The sequence below is a fragment of the Carcharodon carcharias genome, chromosome 7, assembly GCF_017639515.1.
Source record: "Carcharodon carcharias isolate sCarCar2 chromosome 7, sCarCar2.pri, whole genome shotgun sequence".
Lineage (NCBI taxonomy): Eukaryota > Metazoa > Chordata > Chondrichthyes > Lamniformes > Lamnidae > Carcharodon > Carcharodon carcharias.
In genome coordinates this window covers 105709752-105735839 of record NC_054473.1, presented here as the reverse complement: position 1 = coordinate 105735839, position 26088 = coordinate 105709752, and the positions used below count along the sequence as shown (strand labels likewise).

General features: G+C 44.4%; 1 protein-coding gene across 1 annotated transcript in view; it reads left to right on the top strand.

Moving 5' to 3' along the window:
- The first annotated feature begins 17283 nt into the window (after positions 1-17283).
- LOC121280027 (hydrocephalus-inducing protein homolog) overlaps positions 17284-26088 on the top strand; it is a 127244-nt gene continuing 118439 nt past the window's right edge. Inside the window, exons 1-3 of the mRNA XM_041191655.1 lie at positions 17284-17315; positions 17506-17745; positions 22969-23193. Of these exons, the coding sequence (XP_041047589.1) occupies positions 17284-17315; positions 17506-17745; positions 22969-23193 (497 nt within the window). The remainder of the gene's footprint in view (positions 17316-17505; positions 17746-22968; positions 23194-26088) is intronic.

The following is a 26088-nucleotide window of genomic DNA, read 5'->3' as shown; positions in this document are numbered from 1 at the left end:
TGGGTTGGGCGCGCGCCCACCCGATGAGCTAAAAACTTTGCCCCTGATGAAGTTACATCTATATTTAAAGATGTGCAGGGTTGGATACAACCCACAAAGGTCTAAGGATCAAAAATAAACCAAAAGTTTTTTTGGATTTTTTTTATCCTTTCATGGGATGTAGATGCCATTAGCAAGGCCAGCATTTGTTGCCTATCCCTAGCTTGAACTAAATGGCTTGCTAGGCCATTTCAGAGGGCAATTAAGAGTCAACCACATTGCTGTGGTCTGGAGTCACATGTCAGCCAGACCAGATAAAGATGGCAGATCTCCTTCCCTAAAGGACATTAGTGAACCACATGGATTTTTACAACAATTGATAATAGCTGTCATGGTCACCATTATTGAGATTTATTGAATTTAAATTCCACCAGCTTCCATTGTGGAATTAGTATCCATGGCTGGAATATTATGGGGGGTCTACCACTCTCCCCCCCTCCCCCTGCCCCCCATTACTCCCCAACCCCCAGAAGCAAAGTCAGTTTTGAATCCACCCACTCCACGCCTGACTTCCCCGCAGCCATAAAGCGCCGTGGATGGGCAAAATGGGCAGCCAGTCGGACTTCCAGCCTTCACTGAGAATAAAGTTCCGCCCTCAGAGGCTACTGACCAATCCAATTGGTTGGCAGCACCAAAATCACATTAGTGGGCACTGCCAGGACTGCATAAGGGAAGCAGAAGAAGGCCCAGGGATCCTCAGAAACAGGTAAGCCTGGGGTCTTGGACAGGGAGGGTTTGGGCAGGGTAGGGAGGGGGTGGGATGGTGGGTTTAAGGCAAGTAAGAAGAAAGAGGGGGTGGAATTTTATCTTAGGGGGCTGACCCCCCCCCGAGCCGCAAAGGACAGCCCTCAAAGATAGAATCCCACCTTCCTTCTCGTCCTTTGAAGAATTTATTTAAAACTGCCCAGCCCAACCCACCTGGCCATGTCCAATGTTTTATGGCATGGGCATCATATTATTGTTAACAAGCCTAACTGACCCTTGATTACTTATTTGAATATGGTGGGCCTGCTGCCGATTTTGTCATCCCCCCCCCCATATTTTGGGGGTGAGCTCGAGGGTGGGCAGGAAGGTGGTGGGGTGATCACCTGCCCTATTTTACATACACCCCAGCCAAAAATATGCCCAGTGGGAGCACATAAAAGACAGCCCATGTCTCCAAGGCATTAGTCTGGGCCCTTGGATTACTAGTCCAGTGACATTACCAGAATGTTACCATCTCCCCCATATTTTACTTTTCACTTCAAAAAAATTGACAAGAGTAAGGTTTTATGCAACAATTTGGCAGCTATTATCGGATGCCTGGTACTTTAGTACTCGGATCTATTGCTTGTTGTAAGGGATACGACTATTAAAAGCTTGTACATAATGGTTTATATCCAGTTACAACTTCAGGGTGTCCTAAGAATTATAAAAATATAGCAGTGTAGCAACAGAAGATCTTCAAAGTTGCCTGAAAGTTGAACATATTTTGAAGGCTTACTGATTAGCAAAGTAACAGCTCCTGCTTGGTTCAGCTTCTATAGTCATGAACATCCTCATTAGAAAATGTGGACCCATACTTGTAGATGTCCCTGCAATAATGAAAGTATTGTACATTCAGTCACAATTAATTACTCAGGCACAGGTATTGTGTGCAGTGACACATTCTACCTCCATTCGGTTTCACAGAATGTACCAATGGTTTTATGCTCGTAATTTGATAATGACATTATTGACGTACAGAAATCATTGCTGAGAGATAATACACCAGCTGTAACCTTAATTAAATACTCACAAAATAACTTTAAAGTTTCTTGCCAGAGATGCAACAACAAATCAACAGCCTTTGGTTGTTAACTATTCCCTTAATAAAACACAATGTAATCTTGACTCAGAAATGACAATAAACATTCTGTCACCCCCCAGTTATTTGGCACACTATTGTTCCATCTCAGTTCCATTGTCTGTCCCCAGTTCCCAGAGGATTTTCTTAGGATTCTGAAGGATGGAAAATCTTTAGCCTGCTTCAAAAACATAAATGTATTAATGTTCTCAATTATTTGTTGAGCTAATTCAGGCTGATTTAGGGAAAGCGTGACAGTACAAACCAAAAGGTAAAGCAAATTTGGGGTCTGCAAGGGTCTAGGAGAGCATCTTTAGGAGAGAAGCATGAGGGTGTTATACTGCTGGCCAGCTGAATGCCCATATGTACTGCCTCTCAGCCATTCAGCATTTTTAAAGCAGATCACACCTGTACTTGTGTGTTCAGGACACGTCCTTGCTAACCTACATAGGTGAGTCAGACAATCACTTACTTTGCCTGCCCTTTAAATCACAGTGGTGTCAGAATTACTATTCCGGTACTCTTTTGAAAAGTTCACCTTGATGCATGATTGATTTTTCACCTATTATCCGATGGTTCGCTGTAACATGTTTGAGAAAGGCTGCAGTTGGGGCCTTTCAGAAGATGGAAGAAACTCCACAAAGTCTGCTATGATTTTTGTGATAGATGAGAAGGCCATTGAGGGATTGTCAAGTATGGACAAAATCCAGAGCAGTCGTTATTATTTCAATTGGATAAATCAGGGAGGATGTGAGTATATGACACATAAACACTGAACTAGGTTAGATGTCAGGTGAGTTTTCTTTTTGCAGAAGGTTGCAGCACTATCTCCATACAAGTGCTGATTCACTGCAAGCATTGAAGAAATATCTGCAAGTTGCTGGCATAGCTACAGAACAAAAGGCAATGGGTAATGTACGTCATGATCATTGTCATCTCCTGGAGCTACTTTCATCACCTTCAGGGGTCAAACAATTTTGCAGAATTATTTTTCCTTAAATTGATCTCAGGTTCCTTTTTAATCCTTTCTCTTTCTAGAAATTCATCTAATTATCTGTTGAACCTATTAATACTGTCTGCTTGGATATGCTTCCATGTCTCTATTACCTTTTGTGAGAAAAAAGCTTACATAATATTACATAGTATTTACAGCACATGAACAGGCGAAGACCATTTAACCCCACAAGTTTCTTATGCCATTCACTGAGTTCATGACTGATCAGTGCACTATCTCCATACAAGTGCTGGTGTTTGTACTCCACATGAGCCTACTCACACCTTACTTCTCCTAAAGCTATCAGCATATCCTTCTAATCATTTCTGTCTCGTATTTAGATGCTTCCCTTTAGATGCATCTTTGCTCTTTAGCTCAACCAGTCTGTGTGATAGCAAGTTTCACACTCTCACCACTCTGAGCAAATGAATAACTTGTATTTATGGCCTTTTGTTTTGAACTCACCAACAAACAGAAACATCTGTATACCTATTCTATTGAAAGTCACAATTTTAGATACCTCTGTCAGGTCACCACTTAGCATTCCCTCTTTTGGAGAAAAGCTCCCGGCCTGTTTGGTCTTTCCTGATAATTATAGCCTCTTTTATATCTGGTACTAACCTTAAATCTTTTTTAACCTTCCATAACATATTTATAATATGGGGCAGAATTTTACACCCCGCAGGCGGGCACTGCCTGACCTAATCGGGTGTAAAATGGCATGCGATGATGTCGGGTGAGCATCCCATGCACTCATGCAACATTTCACTTGGCGGGCGCAAACGGGTGCTGGAGCCGTGCCCGCCATAAATTAACAGGCCACTTTAGGCCATTAACAGTCCAATTGACTGTGATTTTTCATTGCCCATGTGATTTCACATGGGCAAAACGGGCAGGCAGCCAGCTGACATTTTCAAAAACCTCATCCAAGGCCAAAAATGGATACAGCAGCATTGTCAGTGTGAGTAGTGAGGAGTTTTGGAGATGGTTTGCTGCTGGTTGCTTTTTGTACTTGGCTGTTTCATCTCTGTTCAGCTTCATTTCAGGACTCATTTGTATCTGCAAGACCCCCAGAGGATTTAGACTGTGTGGACCACTCCAGGTATTAGACAACCTTCCGTTACCCTGGTAATGGGGATTGTTCTCTCCGCTGGTGGCACCTCCTCCTCTGAGGAAGAAAGGGGCAGAAGGGAGAAGAGGCCAGGTGTCCCTATGCAGCTTCCAGGGGAGGGACCTGTGGGAGGAGAGGCACAGGCACAAGGGGCGCAGGGCCAGCAGGAAGTCCAAGGCAGAAGGCTGCTCAAGACACCACTATCCTGCTGCCAGGGTTTACAGGTGGCGACGCAGCTACCTCAATATGTCTGAGGGCAATACCGAAGGAGGCCCCACCTCTCATGGGACACCATGACCTCCATATGTCAGATGATTGTGCCTGAAATCAGCTCCGACTGTATGGGTAGATACCCTATGCCAGTGGCTCTGAAGGTCACAGTGGCCCTCAACTTCTATACCTCTGGCTCTTTCCAGGGGTCAGTGGGGGATCTATGTGGAGTCTCCCAATCAGCTGTCCACAGTTGCGTCGAGCCGGTGACAGAAGCTCTGTTCAGGCGGGTACTGACCTTTATTCTTTACCGCATGGATGAGGTCAGCCAGACTGAGCGAAACAGAGGCTTTGCAGCAATGGCTGGTTTCCCCCACGTCCATGGTGTCATCAACTGCACACATGTGACCACCAAGGCGCCAGCAAGTCAGCCGGGTGCCTTCGTCAACAGGAAAGGATTCCACTCCATGAACATGCAGATAGTGTGTGATCACAAGAAGCAGATTCTACAAGTCTGTGCAAGGTATCCTGGCAACTCCCATGACGCGTGCATCCTCAGACACTCCCAGGTGCTAAGGCTCTTCAGTGCTCCAGCCAGACTGGATGGATGGCTGCTGGGTGACAAGGGCTATCCATTGAAGAGGTGGCTCATGACGCCTCTCCACCACCCAAGAACAGAGGCAGAGCAGCAGTACAATACGAGTCATGCCTCCACAAGGGTGGTGGTAGAGAGGATCATAAGTCTTCTCAAGATGTGCTTCCGATGCCTGGTCCGTTCAGGGGATGCACTGCAATACCCCCCAGAGTGGGTGTCACTGATAGTGGTTGCATGCTGCGCTCTCCACAATCTGGCACTGACAAGCGGGGACCCAGTGAAGGAAGAGGATCTTGTCAAAGCTGCACAAGCCACAGTTGATGAGTCCAGTGGTAAGCAAGAGGAGCACGGTGACGAGAATGCTGAGGGCATGGAGGCAGACCTCAGTAACCTCCAGGGAGGCAGGGACACCAGCGACGCCTTAATCCAATACTCCTTCATCTAGGCTGCCAAAGATCAGCTTCAACCATATGCCAGGGCTGCCGCCTCCATCCCGGATGTCTGAAAGGACCCTTTCATTTGAACTATAGGAACACTCAGTATGTGCAATGAAGTCTGAACTTCAGAGCCACTTACGTGCACCATTACATACTGGTGTACCCTGCACTAATAAAATAAAAAGGTGAAGCATACTCAGGCCTGACGACAAAAACAACATTGATCTCATTTTGACAATTCCAAACTATTTACATAAACTTCTCTGGTCTTCATTCCCAGACCGGTATAGATAAAGTAAACATGAATGAACATAAAATCACCCCTGACCTGTACCTCTTGTGCTCTTGGTGCCTTTAACTTATGTTTGCAAGTACTATGTCTTCCTGCAACCCCCCGCCCCCGAACTGCCCCCTCAACCCTCACAGCTTGCTGACTGTGCTGTCTTGTTGGCCTTGATGACCTTGGCGGTTGTCCTCTGGCCAATGGATCCTGTGCTAGCCCCATCTGGGAGGAAGCAGCCAGTTCCACGGCTGGCATCTCCCCAGTCATCACAGCCTCATCAGATGCGACGGCCACTGAAGGAGGGATAGAGGAGCTGCTGCCGTCATCCAGAGGGCCTGAGAGGAGCCCGCAGAGATGACAAGGTGCGCCAGTGTAAGGTTGCTCTGGACCTCCTTGCTCACCATTGATGGACAGGCACCTAGCTGGATACTGGGTGCCTCATCAATCTCCCACACCACTGACTGCCTGAGCTCAGTGCCTGTGTGAGGGCTTGCAGGTCCAAACGCAACCCCAGGAACCCCTCATGCTGCCCCTGGAGCTGCCTCTCCATGAGAGTCGCCATTCTCTCAATGGAGGAGGCAGTGCGCTCAGCCATGAGGGCCAACACAGTGCTGATGCTCCTCATGGACTCCTCCATAATGGAGACCATGGCACGCATACACTCATGGACCTCCACCAGATCCTCCCACATATCTTGCTAGACATCCAGCATCTGCCGTCTAATGGTTGATTCCAGAGGTGGTTCATCAGCCTTTGATTGAGCATCGTCCTGGTCCCCAGCAGTCCTCCAACTGCCAGCACCCTGGCCACTCTTTGCCTCCACCTACACCTCAAGCAAGTGTGAAGTGCCCTCACCAAAGTGCACCAAGATACTGGCTGCCGAACTAATGCCCACTGAGGTGCTGGTGCCTGCTTCAGAGAGCAGGTGTGATGTAGGTGTCACAGAAGCTCTGTGGTCCTCCAGCATCAGGGGTGGACCTTCCGAGTCCACCTGCTGGTGAACCTAAAAAGAAGAATAAGGACATGTCATTAGTTAAAGTCATCACACTGTCACTGTGCATGCCAGGCACCCCGGTGAAACAATGGAGATCTGTATCATGGTACCATCGTCTTTTAGTAATCAATGGGGACTCCAGGTTTGAGGCTCACATCAAGAAGAGACCACACTAGAATGGTTGCACAAGCTAAAAGTTTCACCTCTGTGCACTACACTCTTACCTTCATCTGGCACCCCCACCTCTCCACACCGGTTGTACATGGAGCGTGCCAGCTCTCAAGCTCCAGGGTGTCTTGCTCGAACCTGCTGAGCAGGAGGAGGTGGGGCTGCCCTCTACCTATATGTGCCTTTCTGCCTGGTTATGGCTGTCTTCTCCAGAAAGAGCAGAGGAGCATTGATTAGTCCACTGTCTACCTGCAGCGTCATTGCAGCCTGGCCAACCCCAGCTGAGGAATATCTCCCAGGACACATCCGAGTCACAGCCCATGAGCTGTAAGGCACTCAGTCCAAGTAGCCAGGGCTCACCCCCTTGGCCAGCTGCGCATCATGCACAATTGGCACTCAGGCTCTAGCATCCCTGAGGTCCACGGGGGGACAGCCACACCTTAACATGATCCATGCCAACAAGGTACTCACCCATCCTGAGCACAGCAGATGATTGAAGCACTCCCAGAACTGCACCCATGTACGCCGCATCAAGTCACGGCTGCACGCCATTGCTGCCACCTCTTCCCATGCCCTCTTGGTGAGGCACGGTGGCCTCCCATTCCCATCTCTGGGCAAAGCAGTGTCGCTCCTGGCAACCACCTCCTCCAGGAGGACGGCTAGGCACTCGTCAGAAAAGCAGGGGGCCGAGTCCCCAACCGCCTGCCTGCCTGCCCCAACCGCCTGCCATGTCCAGTGTACTTGACTGCATTGGGAATGGTGAACACACGTCCTTCCGTGGCAGCCTTCCAGGGGCTCCCTGGGCTGCTTTTAAATCAGTAGCTGGATCGCCATTGGACCCAGCAGCCAACAGGCCCTTAGTCCCACCCACCCCTTCCCGGCCAGTGCGGAGCCACATTTTATGCTGGATGGGCCTTAATTGGCCCCCAGCGTGAAATCACGGTCAGGGGTCTATCGCGGGCAGCGGACCACTTCCCAGCCACTCCCAGGCCTGTCCTGCCTGCCCAATGAACTCAAAATCCTGCCCATGGAGATCAGAGCTAAACATTGGCCTAGATTCACACCATCCTGATCCTGGGATTCCTGGCCCTATTCCCAACCTGCCTGGTTTTCAGGAGTGTCTTTAAAGTGTGTGGACTGGTTCTTTACAAAAAACCTGCCTCTGGCACTCCTAATCTGGGTAGTTCCATTGCTGTGATAAGCACCTTGCATCTCCTACTCCATCGTAATTTTCATGGAGTCGGGCCAGGTTTTTAAAGAGTCATAGTTCGTGGCCCCTCAGAGGATTTATGAACTCTAGGCTGCCTGAGGGGACCTTTTAAAAGACAAGTTCTATAGTATCTCCTCATGCCCACCATACCAAGCACTTCCATATCATTGACCTGATTGAAAAGAAGTAATTTCACTACAAGCTATTAAAAGTGTCAATTATTCAGGCCCTATAAAGTATCAGTAACAAAAACCGCAAATCCTTGAAACCACAATTTGTGTAAACAAACATTGTAAAATTGACAGCAGAGATCAGAGAGCTTGATACTTTCAATCAAACCGTGTTTTCCCTGCGGTGCAGGGGTTTAAATACTCTAATATTTGACTGAGCCTTGACCAAGAATACATAATGAGGCTTCAACATAGGAGAAAGTTATGAATGAATTACTTTTTTCAAACCCTTTTTTTATACATTCTACTATATGCTAAAGGGTTTATTGGTTCTAGACAGTGTATAGTGGGTTAATAGATATGGAAATGCCATAGTTTGGCATAGGGGACATGGGGGGTGCATAGGAGATGAAGGAAGGGCAGAGCTTGGCATAGGAAGCATGTGGGGCTATCAGGTATGTAGGGTGCATAAGGTGGCATGGTTGGGGTGTGGGGAGTGTTTGGAGGTTGAAGGGAGTGTGAGGGTTGGAGGCCCTTTGTGTTTTTATTTTCACTGGGATGAAGTCCCGCTGCACTGATGTGGGCCTTTTAGATAGCCCACCTCTGCAGCTGGCAGACCTGTGGTTGTTACCAAACCTCTTTCCAGGTTGGCTGGCCCAAATCTAGCCCACATCTGCCCCCTGGCAATGAAGATGCTGCCTTTGCAGGCACTTTCTCCTGAGGCGGGTGGACAGAGCCAGGAATTTTCCCGACTCCCGCTACCAGTCCCGAGGATGAAAATCCAGGCCTTTGTTCCTAATGCTGTACCCTGTATAATCAAAATATGCCTGACTTCTTTCTTACCCTCATTGTTCCAATTTTAAAAAAATTGCCTAGGACATTGAAGACCACCAAAATCAACAATTTGGCCAGACTAGTTGTACAATTTTTCCTTGTAGCCTTGAAATTTTCAATTATTTTACATATCAGTGCAAAGGTGAGAAATTGAAATTGCTGTTTGAGGCAGCAATGTTTGTCTGTTCTGCAGTGAATGACACTGTAGCTCCCTGTAGAGAATGACACTAATCTGCTTCTGGTCTACTTCCATTTTTCTGTCCATTCTGGTCTCTTTACCCCGCACTGTGCCCCACCCACCACCCCCCCCCCCCCCCCCACCCCCCATCTCACTCTCTGCCATAGCCTCTGAATTCAAGTGTCCTGCTCCCTGACTTGTCTCTGAATGGACTGAATTTTACAGCTGCAAATCAGGCACACCCCCAACAAATGTAAAATAGGGCATGATGATGTCAGATCGGCGATACAGCGATATCATGCCTGTGGTAGAAGGATCCAGTTGTTATGGCACAGCCGATGGCAAATGTTGAGTTGTTCAAATCCCAGTGAAAAAGTTGAGACAACTGCTGCAACTATTTTTGCAATTTGTATGTTTCAAGATGCAGGCTTTGAGTTCAGTAGTAATAAGATCACCGAGCCTTATAGGTTTTTACAAAACTAAATAAAACATTTATTAATAAGAGAAATGATTTTTAAGCACGTACATATGTCTACAAATTACTACTATAATAACTCCTAAGTCCCCAAATTAATCTGATTCCCAGTTACACCTCCATTAAGGCAACAGTAAGACACTTAGATTTTAAAAGACCCAGGCAAAGAAACATGATACCCTGAACAATCCAATTCAAAGTGAGTTTTCTTAACTTCAGTTCGTTGTAGACAACAGATTGAAGGGTAGATGCTGAAGGCTTTGCACACTTGTTAGATCGTAAAATACCTGCCTTTACACACAGCCTTTTCACCTTTATATATATTTTCCCCTTTGAATGCAAATTCCCATTGTTTCACTATGGGCAGAATTTTGCCCTTGGTGGGCGTGCGGGCCCCACTGGCTCAGTGGTGGGCGGACAGCCGACCCCCGCCGCTGAAACGGGGCCCACCACCATTTTGAGTTGGCGGGCTAATTAAGGCCCGCCTAGTGGCCTGTCCTACAGGAAGTTACATGTTTACACCACCTGCTGAGACACCGGCCTGTTCACACCGGGAAGAGGGCGTTCACGTGCTCTGTATGTGGGAAATGTTTCACTGAGTCGTCCAGCCTCCAGGGACACCAACGCATCCACACTGGGGAGAGGCCGTTCACCTGCTCTGTGTGTGGGAAGAAATTTGCATGCGTACAAAAGAGCGCACTGCTCCCTGAGACTAAGTGCAGTCTCAGGGAGATTAGTGACAGTCTAAAAAACTTAAAAAATAGAAAAATAAAAATATTATTCACATGTCCCCCTCATGTGACAATGTCACACGAGATGGGACATGTTAATAAATATAACATTACATTTATTAAAGTTTTAAAAAAAGAACGTGAAACCTCATCCCGCCAGTGGTTTCATGTATTATCAGAAGCCCGCTGGGGCTCCTGGCCTGCCCGCCAGCCTTAAGGTTGGATGGGCAGGGCCTTTAATTACTTTAATTGCCCTGTCAATGGCCTCAATTAGCCATTGACAGGTCAGCGGGCAGGCAGCTGACTTCGCTGTCTGCCCGCCTTCCTGAAAATTTAAAGGGACCGGGATGACGTTGGGGGTTCTTCCCAACGTCATCCCACGTCATTTTCCCATCAGCGAGTGGGCCCCGCTCCCAAATCACTGACAGGAAAATTCTGGCCTATGTCTTTAGACTTACCTCCCTGATCATAAAAAGTTATCATTGTACCAATTTTACTAGTAATCTTTGGAAAAATAAACACATTGTTTCTGAACTTCAACTGGCTAGGTAACACATTTCACCCTCCTTTGAAAACAAGCTAGTCTGCTTTATTTAAAAATTCAAATGTTCTTTTACACCTTACATTTTAAACTTCCCTCATGTTTACCTACTTAACATTTCAAACCTAGTTTATCTTCTAATACATCAAAGCTTTCAGACCTCTTATAGACAATTAAATCTCACGCGCGCACACACACACATATCGACACAGATACCACTATTTTACAACAAATTCCAATAACATTATTATATCTTCCTAACACCTGTACATTAAGGGTTAATTGAGTACAGTACTGCCCACTAGTGATGTAAGAAGGTACCTGACCTAGAGCTTGTGCCAGCAGTGTAGAGCAAGGTAGCAACATGTAAGGATGCATCATGAAGTCCTCGCCGTATCTGTACCCTCTACTGTAAATATGTACGTAGTTCAGTAATGTAAGTAAAGAGTTCCTGGTAACTTCTACAAGACTGCTTAATGGTGTCTAAGCCGTACATGCCACAGGTAGCGACAACCCAACAAAATAATGTCAGTCTCTGAAATTATGGAAGGCAAGCAGGCATAGGCAACCCACCTGCTATTTTGAAATTACTAAGTAACAAGCTGTTGAGCTTGTTAATGACCTAGTCATGCAAAATTTTTCATTTTGCAGTTTTTTGGGCGCTGGATGTGAAAATGTTTGGGAGTGTTTTACAGCAGCTGTGAAGAGGCAGCAAGGGTTGAAGAAAAGGCCTCCCCTCAGGACAATGGCTGAATCTGGCAGCAGACGCTGCTGGTGAAGGTGGCAGTGTCTACATGTTTTTATTTAAATCATTTCTTAGCCTTTTAAATAAAGTCCTCAATAAAAAGTAAAGAGAGATTCTGACATCATAGGGCCTTTAAACTTGTAGCCATGAATGACTTCCTGTTCGCAACACTACCCCTCTGTTGTATGACATCCCAGTATACAGTCCCAATTGGGTGCAGGGGCCCTCTTTGCATCTTTAAATTGGCCTCCTTACTGCTGGACGGCCCCTAATTGCCCATCGACACCTGATTGGACGAACTGAGACAGTGGGGCTGGAGTAAGCAAATCACTCAGTTTCCGTTCCTCCTTACCCTGCCAAGAAACATAAAATCCAACCCAATATTTCACCCCCCTCTCTCCGTTCCAGTTCCTCTGCTTCTGTTGTCCTCCTGGGTCTTCTGCTTCTTTCTGTCTGTCTCCTCTCTCTCTGGGTATTTTGTCTGGCTCCTGGAATCGCATTCCCTGCTTTCATTTGTGGTTACATTATGAGGCGCTTTCAGCATAGATCAACTTCAACATTATTATTGTGTGATTCCTGGAAAACTAATTATAAAGTCAGTCATATTTTTAAACAATCAAACCTAGCCGCAGTTGTCACTAACGTAAACTGTATTGGTCAAATAAAACAGCCAGATCTTGAATTGTAATTCAGAAAAACTGCAGCTAAAATATGATCCATCGCTGTTAAACAATGGGAACTGTTTTTGCCATCTGAAGGTTTGACAGACAGTAAGCAGGACAGATCATCATCTGGCTAATATTTGTCCTTCAACCAACATTGCTAAAAAGACTGTTTAGTCATTGTCACATTGCTGTTTGTTTGAGCTTGCTATGTGGCAATTGGTTTCCATATTTCTTGCATTATAAGAGTGACTACACTTCAAAATAGTTCCTAATTGGCTGTAAAGCACTTCACTTTGGGATCTCCCAAGATTGTGAACGACACTAAAGAAAGTGAACCCAACTTCTGTAACCTTTTCTCCTGTGTTCCTGATTCCTGGAATCATCTTTATTATTTGCCCCTGCAAGAGTAAGCATGGTGTTGCTGTGATTAAATGAATGTACATATGCGTAGTCAATATACTTCTACGAGAAGCTGAAATGCAGATGCAAGTGGAGCAGCATGTCTACCTGAGCTATCTTGTTACAAATCAAATTAATCAAAGTATTGTGTCTCATATTTTATAGGATCCAAATTAGAAACAAAGGCCCTGGAGCTCTGGAGTACCTCTGGAAGGTGGTGATGGTTGAACAGGGTAGAAGTGCCTACACTTTAGAAGCTTCATCACAGTCTGATGGACAAACAATCTCTGAAGAGGGCAATGGTAAAGCACAGTGTCTCATTCACTTCTGACTGGGGAGGCTATATGATATAAGTCCTGTTAAATGTCCCGTGCTACCACAGAAAAAAATAAGATCCATTGGAGTATTGACTGGAGATTAAATTAATCTGATTCTGTCAGATTGAAAAAATCTGTATCTCCGCAATGTGTTTACTCCTCATTGCAATAACCTGTCCATAACTCAGCAGTCTCAACTCATAAGTCAGAAGGCTGTTGGTTCAAGTCCCATTTAAGAATTACGCACAAATATCTGGGTTGACACTCCAATGAAGGAACCCAACAGAGTTTGTAGTGCAGTTGGTCTGCATGGTAAGTTCCTCGCCTGCCATTACGGCTGGCGGTTGATGCCCTTAAGTGACTCTTAAGTGGCTACCTAAGGAGCTCAGTTAGCCTGTGGGAGATTGGAGAGAGGCGAAGGCCGTCATCCAACCTTCCTGCTCGGAGCTTGATGGGAAGGATGTCAGGCAGGATTTCCACCCTGCGCCCTCCCATCCAATCACATGCCCCCACTCCTACCCGTCTCCCAACTGGCCTCAGGGGTGGGGGGACATTAAATTCCACCCGTTAACTCTTTCTCTCTCCACAGATGTTGCCAGACCTGTTGAGTATTTCCGGCTTTTTCTGTTTTTATATATTCCTTGCGTCTTATGATAAAACCGAGAATTCCGTTTGCTTTTTGTATCAACTTCAGCTGGTGCCTTTAAAGTTCTCTGAACTTATAGTCCCTGAGTCCCTCTGTTCTGACACAGTACCAAGACTGCTTTCATTCAAAGTATAATTACTGATTTATTTGTGTAACCAAAATGAATTACCTCACACTATCATTAAATTCTATCTGCCACTTTTCCCATTGACCCATTCTTCCAGTGTCCCTTTGCAGCTTTTTTTTTGGGTCTTCAGAAGAAATAATTATACTTCCTATTTTACTATGATCTGAAAAATTCAATACCACTCCTTCTAGGACTTTGATTGACGCAGTGAACAGAAGTGGCACCAGAACTGAACTCTGAGGGACACCACTACCCACTTCCCTTAACTTGAACTCTCTATTTTCTCCTTTCTAACTATATTTTAATCCCATTTCTCATCCTCTTTCTAATTCCATGCTCCTTAATCTTCTTATATAGCTTCCCATATGGTACCTTCTTAAGGATTTTCCTAAAATCCATCTCCATTGCAGCTATTGCATTTCCTCAGTTGCCATTTCTAGTACCTCCTTAAACAAGGCTGAAATTTGTCAGGCATGATTGTTCCTTTTGAAATTTGTAATGCCATTTCTAACTATTTTCACTTAGATATGTGGTCATATCATCTTAAAGATACTAAAATTTTACTTACAACAAATATTAAGCTAACTAGCAAGTAAATACCTGGACAAGCCTGTTCTCTATTAAAATGTCAGTTCTGCATTGGCCACTTTCCAGTTTCATCCCTTATCTCTTGAAAGTTATTAGGATGTATCTTGTTAGGTTGTGGTGCTATCTCTTCCCTTTTGCACCAATTAAATATTGGGAAGCCATTGACCTCAGTTCCTGGCACAGACACCATTCCAAAGTCACTGACTGCATCCTCTCCCTGGCAAGTGTCAGAGGGTGAACCAGACAATTCACAACCTTGATATCATATTTGACTCTGAGATGAGTTTCCAGCCACGTATTCACCCTATCTCTTAGACTTCCTATTTCCAACTCTGTAACATTGCCCAACTTCACCCTTGTCTCAGTCCATCTGCAGCTGACACCCTTATTCATATTTTCATTATCTCTAAATTTCATTACTCCAATGCACTCTTGCTAGCCCACCATGTTCTACCAGTCATATGTTCGATGTCATCCAAAACTCTGGTACCCCCATCCTAACTCTCACCAAGCCCCTTCACCCATCGTCCGTGTATTTGCTGACCTACACTAGCTTTCAGTTAAGCAATGCCTCATAAGAATAACAAAAGTACATAAGAAATAGAAGCAGTAGTAGACCAATCAGCCCCTTGAGCCTTCTCTGCCATTTACCAAAGTTGGAGTTGAACGGATTGTGGCCTTACTCCACTTCCCTGTCTGTTTCCCATAACCCATGACTCCCTTGTAGATCAAAAATCTGTTTAACTCAGCCTTGAATAGCTCCAATGACCCACCCTCTACTGCTCTCTGGAGCAGAGTATTCCAAAGATTTGTGACCCTCTGAGAGATAAAAGTCGTCCTCATGTCCATCTTAAATAGGCATACTCTTATTCTGAAACTATTACCCAGGTTCTGGATTCCCTCACAACGGAGCCTTGATTTTAAATTCTTATCTTTGTTTTCAAATCCCTCCATGGCCTCTTTCTTCCCTGTATTTGTAATCTTCCCCAAACCGACAAACCTCACAAGATATTTGCTCTGTTGTAATTCTGGCCTCTTGAGCATCCACAATTTCAATTGCCGCACCATAGTGACCATGGCTGCCAAGGCCCTATGTTCTGGAATTTCTTCCTTAAATCCCTCCGTCTCTGTATCTCTATCTCTTTCTTCCTTAAAGATGCTCCTTAAAACCCACCTCTTTAACCAAGCATTTGCCCTAATACCTCTTTATGTAGGCCCAATGTCAACTTTGGTTTTATAATAATCCAGTGAAACACCTGGGAACATTTCATCACATTAATGGTGCTATACAAATGCAAGTTGTTGCAGGCTTAGCTTAACTAATTTATCTAAAATTTGCTCTTTATCCATCATAACATTGCTCATCCCACTCCCAAGTATTTCAGAATTCAACTCCTGTCCTATACCCTCACATTAACAAAGATTATTATAAATTATTTATTAAATTTCTGCATTATATTTGATTATCAGCTATGGATTAGCATTCTCCCCCTTCTCTCAAAGAACCCATTTAACAATCCCGCTCCATTGATATACTTGATTACTTTCCCCTTTGTGAATTTTTTTTCTTTATGTTCCCTCTTAGTTTTCCTTATCTCACTCTCAAGCCCATCCCTTAGTTTCTTATTTCCTCATATTCTCCTTTTATTTTCAATATCATTCTTACAGAGCTTGGAGGTCCACTACTCACATTTGAATTAGTTTCTAATCTCTTAACTAACCTATGACATCCAGAAACTAATAATGGTTCTCTTTGTTTTATCGCAATATAGTTATACTGAATGTTAACCTCTTTCTTATCTTTGAGGAACCATATTACTCTATCTGTACCTCTTCCTTATCTAAAACTGCAATGTTCTGCATCTAGCAGCATGAGGGAGCTGGACTAACATCAGTACAGATACAGCAGTAAGCTAAGTGATTTAATAATAAGTTTGCCTTTTGAATGTATCTCCCTCTTACAGTGAGGCCTAGTAGCTGTTCTGAGTTTGTAGTTCCATGACCTTAGAATTATAGGGCAGAACTTTAAGGTATCCCATCAGCGGGTCTGCAGGCGGGGAGGCCCGTAAAATTCTGTGACCATCCTTCCACTGCCTACCTGCCCGCCCCCAATCTGGCAGTGATTTTACGGGGAAAGATGAGGATTAGGTCTGCCAGCCTGCTCTCACCCCAGTTGAGGCCCTTAAGTGGCCAATTAGTGGCCACTGAAGGGCTGCTTACCTCCTGTCTGCAACTTTTAGGTTGGCAGAAGGAGATCAGGGATAGGATAGCAGGGAGGCAGGGGGCTGCTACTGGGAGGCCCAACAGGTCGGCCTGCTTCGGCCTTGGGTGGGAAAGGTTGAGGGGGGTGGATGGGATCCCCCAAGGTCCGTCGACGCCCCCCCATTGTGTCCCTTCCCCCGAGTCTTTGCAACCTGGCCTTGACCCCACTCCCCATTGGAGCTCTTTGGCTGGCCCTGCCGAGAGACCCCCAGACTTATCTCCATCCTAGGCTCCTGAGACTTTGTTCTGCGAGGCTTCATATAGTTCCAGCAATGGCCACTGCCCCCAGTGTCACTTCTTTACATTAAATTCCATCTACCCTGTGCCTGCCCATTTCCCCAGTTGACCTTGGTTCTCCTGAAGTTTGCTACCATCTTCCTCACTGTTTACTACTTTTCCAAGTTTTATGTGAAATGCAATATTCTGCTTTATTTTGTTGCTGTTCTGCCAATTTTCTGGATGCAGTGTTAACATTAAAATATTCAAAACTTTAACACAGGTAGGTGAAATAAAGGAGAAAAATAAATTGTCAAGCTGCCCATCTTAACGTGGTATTAAACCAAGCCACATTTCCCTAGTCCAGTGGATCAGGTGAAGTTCCCAATACAAAATTGGTAAAAGAGTTCTCCCATTTTATTTAATAATATTCTTCCTCAGCCAACAAGAGCAGAAATAAAGTAATTGGTCATTGATCTCCTTGCAGTTTGGAATATTGCTATGAGTAAAATGGCTTCCACAAATGCCGATACAGAACAGTTACTGTGCTTCAAAGTAAGTAATCATATTCAAAGTGCTCTGAGCTAAGATACTGTATAAGTCTTTCTCCTTTTGATTGGCAACATGTAATAAGATAAATATCAAATCAAATGCCCTGGCATTATGAAATCTTATGATTTAAACTGACATAGTGATGAAGTGTTTTGCTGTATCAGGACTCTTTCTCATTATCTCTTCCTGCAAGTGTAGGTACAGCTTCAGTGAGCGCTCTGGCTGGCCTCTCAACAACCAAAGGTACTCAGACCATCAGCAGGTATGACAGTGTTGTCGAAAGCAGCTCCTCCCAAGTATCCATCGATATTGACAACCCTCCATTCACAGTGGAGCCATGCAGCGGGGCGATCGCAGCCATGGAAACGCAGGAGTTCAAAGTCAAGTTTATCCCATTGGAAGTTGGCAAGTTTGAGGCATCGCTCAACTGCAGGTACAAGAAAAATAAATCAGCAGCCCATTGGTTGAAAGGACTAATTATGCTCAGGTACAGCACATGGCCTGTCACAATGCCACATCCTTGAAGTTTGTCCCTCACTGTCACTGGCTTTAGCACTTGATGTGATGAGGCGGTTTCTGTCCTCAAGCACTTCAGAATCATTGTACAGCCCTGGCATGGAGAGGCGGAAATCAGCCAGTTATTGCAGACCAGGCCACCATTCTGGCCCTGGGATGGGGGAATGGAGCTGTGGGTGAGTGAGGATATCCCTGGGTCGGGGGTAGGCCCCAATTTTCACATTAAAATTGGCCTCCCACAATGGGGCACTCCATCCTCCCATATTAAGAGCCCTAGCAATATGGCAGTGGCTAGAGTGGCAGGGTAAACAAAGTAATAAGTGACTTGGTGCTATTTTCAGGCCTGTTTGCCATTTAGCATCCTGCCATTAACAAAGTGGCTGCCACAAGGGTCTACATGCAGTATTTAATGAACTTCAAGACAATTAATCAGATGTGAATGCGGCTATGGTCTATATCAGCCCATTGGTTGTCATCTGATTTGCTATCCATGTATCATACTTTTTCCCAAAGAAACTGCGGGAGATGAAGATGCCATGTTCTGACCAGGCCCATGTGACCTAACTAAGAGAGAAACAAAGAAGCAATAACAAATATTCCAGTTTCCTTCTCTCTAGACTGAAGGGAAGGATTCCTTATGCGGTTAATGTTTATTATGACAGGTCCCTGGGTGAGGTCCCCCAATTTGTTATGATCCCAGATGAGGTACCCTAAATTGTTACGCTCCTGGGTGAGGAGGGATAACACTGGCTCCCCTTCTTTATTCAACTGCCTCAGTTGGTCACAATGAGGTTATCTTAAAAAGGTTGCTTCCCTCGAGGACACTTTTTGCCAGTCCAAATGTATTTATGTTTTAAAAGGAGCCAATTTAACCAGGCTATTTTGAGTCAAAGAAAGAATGAGTTTATTAGTTACCAAATGCAAGGAAAAGTAATAAAAATGCAACACATATACACACAGATCAGAAATGAGAAATTAAGTCCAAAAATAAAAGTTAAAAAAGATATATGAATCAGTCCTTTGGCTTGTCCATGAGAAGTGGTCGGTGAAACGTTGTGGCTGTTAAGTTGGGGTGATTCTGGTAGCACTGACTTTGGCAGTTGAGCAGTTGGTTTGGAGATTCTTGGTTCTGCAGGGTAGCTGAAAGGAGTTGTCCTGTTTCCTTTTCAACTGTGGCTTTGTTAACATGTGACTTGCTTTCAGCAATCAGAGAGAGAGGGTTTTTTACCTGCAAGCGCAAAGATGCCCAATTGGTATTCTTCAGCTGCGACCTTTACAGCACACACACCAGAACAGAACACCAGGCTAGTACACAGAATTAGGGTTACAGTTGGCTTTTTTAAAACCCCTTTCCTTGTGTATTCCTGGAAGGGAGAAAATAGACATGTCTTTTACCCAGATCTGTTTTCTTTTCAACTCAGTTCATGTTCACAGTCTGGGATACAACTCAACAGGAGGTGGTTTTGGCTGAGACGGTAATCATTTTCCATTATCTCTGCAACCACAGGAGATTATAGTTCAGTTTGTATTGTATCATTTCCTTTGAAGTGCCTCTGTCTGAAGTAGGCCACGCCACACCTTTTAGGTGCAACATTCTGTTCTCTCTGAACTAGTTGGTCAAGTAATCCACATAGGAATTTTCCAGCAAGTGGTTACCTTACAATCTCAGCGGCTGTTGATTGTTGGTCCTTTTTTTAAAAAAAACACGTCTTACTTAAAAGTTCAATATGTCCATAAGTGATTTGAGGATAGGATCCGTGGTAATGACAGGTTTCAAAGTGCCAGTACTCCATGCAACTTTCTCATTTATTGATGTCTTTTTCTAGATTCTGCTCAGTCAAAGCACATTTATTTTCTGCTACCTTGGTGCAAAAAACTACTCTGGTAATCACATCAGTCATTCCACTTCTGTATACCTCTGCTGAATCAGCATTCCCACCACTAGTGACAGGCCATTCAATAAGTTAGAAATTCTAAGGTACAGCCTTCCCCATCTCCTTTTCTCACAGCACCCACAGGCAAGTTTAGAAGCTGTTTACAGACCTAAGCAGCCCATATGTATGACCATGTGCTATTGATGTTTTGGGTTTAATTTCATTATCCCACCCTTCCAACAGGGAGCCATGCTTTCAGGGAACCCAGTTTGGAGAATCATAACTACAGTAATGTAACTTTGTGAGTGACTAGTGTTCCCTATGAGCTCAGGGGTCAATTAGATTATGTTATGTATCGTAGCAATGTTCCCAAGCTTTACTGGAAGGGTTTGTGGAAGTGCTGCCCAGTATCAGGGATGTGCTGAATTTGGCACCAGATAGCCACATCTCCATCACCTAAAACTGTGCCACTCAGTTGACTAAACAAAGCAGCAAGCATGCAGCCTCCAAGTGTGTGTGTGGTGGTGAGGCACTGAGCCATTGCATGACTTGCCTAGCATTTATGAAGATCCCACTTAGACACAGCACCCAGCCACCTGAGTGGCTCCTGCCACAAAGGGGGAACCTAGAATGGAACATGAAGCTAAACTTTAGATCACACATGGTTTTCACCAAGGCAAACATCGGCCCCACACACATATAAGTTATAAGCAATAGAAACCTACAATCCAGTTCAACTGAGTTCAGAGCATGTTTTTTTAAATGACATTTGACAATCAGGAGATGGTGGTGTAGTGGTAATGTCACTGGACTGGTAATCCAGAGGTCCAGGAGACATGGCGCTTGGTGGAATTTAAATTCAAGTACTAATTCTAAAGATAAAGCTAGTCTCAGTAATGGTGACTATGACAACTATTGACACTTGCCATAAAGACCCATCTGGTTCACTAATGCCCTTTAGAGAAAGAAATCTGCCGTCCTTACCTGGCCTGGCCTACATGTGACTCCAGATCCACAACAATGTGCTTGATTCTTAACTGCTCTCTCAATTGATCTAGCCAGCCACTCAATTCAAGGGCAGTTAAGGATGGGCAACAGATGCTGGCCTTGCCAGCGATGCCACATCCCATGAAAGAATTTTAAAAATGAATCCCAAGGTGACAACTTTGCTCCCCTCATTATGGGTCAAAGAATGGAAACAGAGTAGAATGTCACAAATGAAATGCATTCTGACATGGTATCAACCTTGCGTTATCCCAGAGTGCTGATCCTTAGTGGAGTGGCAACCATTGCAGCTCACAGAGTTGTTACTGCTGGTGGAGGAATCTGTGAAGTTATATGGGCTACAGCAATAATGAGGGGACGCTCTTATGCTGTTCTTAGGTGCTCCCCTGTAAATGCCAAAATCAGATCAGTGTCCTGAGCAAGAGCTCCTGGCACTGATATCCTGACAGGTTGTTCAGAGTACACTAAATGTGGTGGATCTACAGTGCTCTTTTTATCTTTCCAAGGGGATATAAATGGTCTGAAAATTCTTCCTCTTTTTTAGCTCTCTGTCCAAAGGCAGGTCCAACCCACAACACCATGACCTTTAACACAGCTATGGCAAGGAGGCAGGTCCCCACCCTACCCAAGGCAGTGTAAGGGTCAAACTCCATGTTTTTGGCACCAATTTGATCCAGACCAACCAACCTTCCCTAGGGGCCCAAGTTGCTGTGGCAACATGCACAGTTTAATCTAGAACTCTGAATAGTGATGGTAGAGGCTCCAACCAATTTTCTTTCCATCACATGGCTGACCAGGAATCTCTCTTGTTGCCTGCCATTGGCAAATTGATACTCATTTGCAAATTATGAATACTTCCTCCTTGGCCATCAAGTCTTTTAGTGGGACTTGAACCCAAAGCTTCTGGCTCTGAGACAGGGATGCTACCTACTGCACCATAAGACCTCTGTGTGAAAATTCCCCAATGTTTTTACAGAGTTGAATTATGGTTGGGTGCTTTTTTTCCAGCACAGGTGTAGGAAGAGAATAGCCACATTCACTCTCTCTGGAAAAACACCATGCCCAATTTACTGCATCAACTACAAATCCCATTGGAATCGAATGTTGATGGGAATCCCGAATGATCTGATTATATAGTTTGGAATATCACATTATATTGCATGATGAAAACTGGAAGCTAGCATGAGCCAAGACAGTGTTATAACTAAGTTATTCCTCAGCATATTTCTTAATAATTAATTTCAGCTATGCAATTTAAATTATGATAATTATTCCCAGTGATAAAAGTAAGCAGAGCTTAACCTATATTGTCATAATTAATTATTAGGTTTGAAAAGTCGAAGTTTATTTATAGCAGCTGCTCACTGATGCTGATTTAATGTATCTTAAATCTGCCATGTGGCTAAGATTCTCCTGAAAGCCTGTAGCAAGGAATAGGTCTGTAAAATTAAATGGAATCTATAATGAGGTTCTGACACTGACTTGAATAGTGAGTGCCTGCTGACATTAAGAGTCAGAATAATCACATTCAGTGAAACATTCATCACCCACTCAGTCACATCTTCCCATTTCAGTTTATCTCCCCATCTTCTCTGAAGGCACCTGCATAACAGTTCCACAGATCACGACAGCCCTCTAACTCCTCCCCAAAATGATTACTCTTCCCACACAAGCCAAGACAACTGCTGTCAAGAGCCAGGTCAACCACAGGGGGCACCACCTTGTCCATTTTCACTCAACATCTGCACTCACTTTCCAGGAAGTTTCTGTATAGTGAGATCTCTGCATAGGGAGGTTCAGACCAGTTGTAGAACCCCTCTCTGACTCAGCACAAGTCAGGGACTGAACTAGGATCTTTTGGTCGGTATTGTATGGTGCATATATTTCCCTCATTTGTAGTGCCAGCTACAAATGACCGGCTGCATTTATACTGTCAGACCCCACCCTCTGGAAAAGGGAAATGGACAGATACAGACACAAAGATGCAGGCACATACTGACACACATACACATCGACACACAGAGACACAGATACACCCATAAGCACATTTCCATCCCAGCTTATCTCTAGTCTGACAGATAAACTGCTGGACAGTTAGTTTTAATGCCCATCTGTGCCTTGTTTCCTAATGAACTCTGAGTTACTAAAATCCACAATAATCACACAGAACCTGTCAGTTGCCAAAGACTAGTTAACCAGACTATGCAAATGAATAATTTTGATGGTATTTGTGAAATTCTCTGTTCCTTGTATTTCCTCAGTATCCCCAATTTGAAGGAAGGATTGCAGGGTCAAGTGGTGGCCGTGAAGGGCCGCAGTCTCCTCCCGTACTGCCATTTTGAGCTGGAAGATTCCGATTACATCAGTGGAAACAGGCGCAACTCTGAATTAAGTGGCCCACGGGGAGCCCCTCCAGGGGTGACCCTGGACCCCAACACGCATGTCATCGAATTCCAAGCTGTGGGAGTGAACACGATCAACAAGAGGTATGCCAGAGTAACACTGAATGGTATTATTCCCTGAAAACTGATTTATTTATATTTATATTTTAAACCCTTCCACTTACTCTGTGGTCTCTGGGACAAGCAAATTCAAGACTCCCTTCTGCCTTTGGCCTCTGTCAATGTTTCCTGCATACTAGCTCCTTAGAAGTATGTGAGAAGAGGCCTTACATAGAATTAAACAGAATTTTACAACACAGAGACAGACCTTTCAGCCCACTGGTCTGTGCCAGTGTTTATGCTATCATGAACCTCCTCCTATTCTACTTCATATAATCCTATGAATATATCATTCTATTCCTTTCTACCTCAAATAGTTATCTGAATTCCCCTTAGAGACATCTATTCTATTTATATAAACTACTCCATGTGGTACTGGACCAAGTTCCATGTTTGAACCACTATATAGAAAACAATGTTTCTGATGAATTTCTTCTTTAATTTATGAGCCTTATATTTATGGCTCCTAGTTTGGGGTTCCCCACAAGAAAAAACATCTTCCCTATGTCAACCCAGCAAACCGCTTCATAATTTTGAATTCTTCTATTAGGCCACTCTCAGCTTTGTCATTTGTATGTTTTTTCTTTCCAGATAGTTTAGGGCTGGTTTGTGTTCTTTCTCCCACAGGGGAAATCACCTGGCAGCTCTTCAGCAACCTAATTGAGATCAGGAATTTGCTGTGTGGAAACTGCAGTGACATGTGATCATGAGATTACATCCAGTGTTAAATAACTTGCTGATCATTCTCAATGTGGCATATCTGTGCCCATACAATGTATACTTCCTGTTAGCCCTTCATGAAATAGATACAAATGTGAAGGAATGGATCACCTTTGGTGTCCATTGCACCATTTACACCATCACTCTTGTATCCTCTCTCTGAAACAGATTTCCCTTCAGTCCCATTCTGCTGCCCTTTCCCCAGAACCTTTTCATTTTTTTCTTTTTCAAGTATTTATCCAGTTCATTTTTAAAAGCTATTATGGATGCTGGTTCCAGCACTGTTTCGGGTTGGAAGGACTGACAAATTTCGGATTGCTGTCAGGAAGATCTTGATGCTAGGAGTGATGAGCATTTGGAATGGGCATCTGGGTAGGGATGTGAAGGCTGCAACCCAGGAAACCTCTCGGGAACCATTGGGTTCTGTGATAGGGTGAAAATCGCTTCAGTCTGTGTGGGTGAGATAAACTGAGATGAATAGATTTCCTCATCAGTAACTATTGCATGATCTCCAGCATGTCAAATCTCTTCCTTGATTCCATTCAAGATCCAGCATATAACTATGTAGCTACACTGCCATCTGCCAGTAATGAGAACGCAGCACTGAATGTTCCATCTGCTTTTCTAAATCTTAAAGGAATCGTACATACAATGTTGATTTTTATTTTAGATCGGTGTTCATTTTATTTTTTACTTGAAATATGCTTCAATTAAAGTTTTTTTTTGAAGGCCAGCTACTTTCCTAAAACAGGGAGAAAATATTTAGAGAGACAAGACATCTCAGGCCTCTGAGAGCTTGATTTTCAAAGATAGAATCCTGGGACTGAATGACCCCTCATGGCTCCTCAACACACGGAGACCTAGGGTTAGAGAAGAAAACCGATTTAGGATGACAGAACAATGAAAACAATTAATATGAATGTTTGATAAGGATTATTGCTTCATTGTGACAGCTCAGTGATCACCTATATCTTCCCTAGAAGGCACCAAGATCTATTTTATTGCAAATTTTAGCTGCTTGCCTCGAGAGCACATCTAAGATGGACAGGGCAAAAATTGTTATTAACACCCATATTCTCTAAGGTTAATAATAACACACATGCTTGCACTTTCTGGTGGGATATTGTAACCCTGGCCGAGGAATTGGTACACAGAGAGCTGCAGTTTCAAAGAACAAAGAAAAGTCCATCACAGGAATATGCCCTTCGGCCCTCCAAGCCTGCGCCGATCATATTGCCTGTCAAACTAAAACATTTTGCACTTCCGGGGTCCGTATCCCTCTATTCCCATCCTATTCATGTATTTGTCAAGCTGCCTCTTAAACACCACTATCGTACCTGCTTCCACCACCTCCTCTGGCAGCAAATCCCAGACACACACTACCCTCTGCGTAAAGAACTTGCCCCTCACATCTCCTCTATAGTTTTCTCCTTTCACCTTAAATTTATGTCCCCTAGTAATTGACTCTTCCACCCGGGGAAAAAGCTTCTGACTATCTACTCTGTCCATTCCACTCATAATTTTGTAAACTTCTATCAAGTCGCCCCTTAATCTCTGTCGCTGTAGTGAGAACAATCAGAGTTTCTCCAACATCTCCTCATAGCTAATAACCTCCAGACCAGGCAGCATCCTGGTAAACCTCCATATCCTTCTGGTAATGTGGTGACCAGAATTGCATGAAATATTCCAAGTGTGGCCTAACCAAGGTTCTATACAGCTGCAGCATGACTTCCCAGCTTTTATATTCAATACCCCTGCCAATGAAGGCAAGCATGCCATATGCCTTCCTAACTACCTTATCCACCTGCTTTTTATCATGTATATTCATATATATATATATTCATCATGTAGGCGGAAATCGGGAATTTTCCTGATGTCGCGATTCTGCCTCTGTCCTGTCAATGTCAGCCGATGAGATTTTCCTCTGGTGGAGGCAGAGATGACCTGGAGTTAGGCCCACTACCTGTGGGCCAATGCTGAGGCGGCCAGGTTAAAAGGCTGCTTCTGTTCACTGAGACATCGGCCCAGTTCTGCAGATCAGAGTGAAACCCCCCATCCCCTCAAACTCGCCCCCTCACCCCATTCTCACATACTGACTCTGCTTAACCCCCATTCCCCTTGCCCACCTCACACCCTGCCCCCTCAGCCACCCTCACCCCC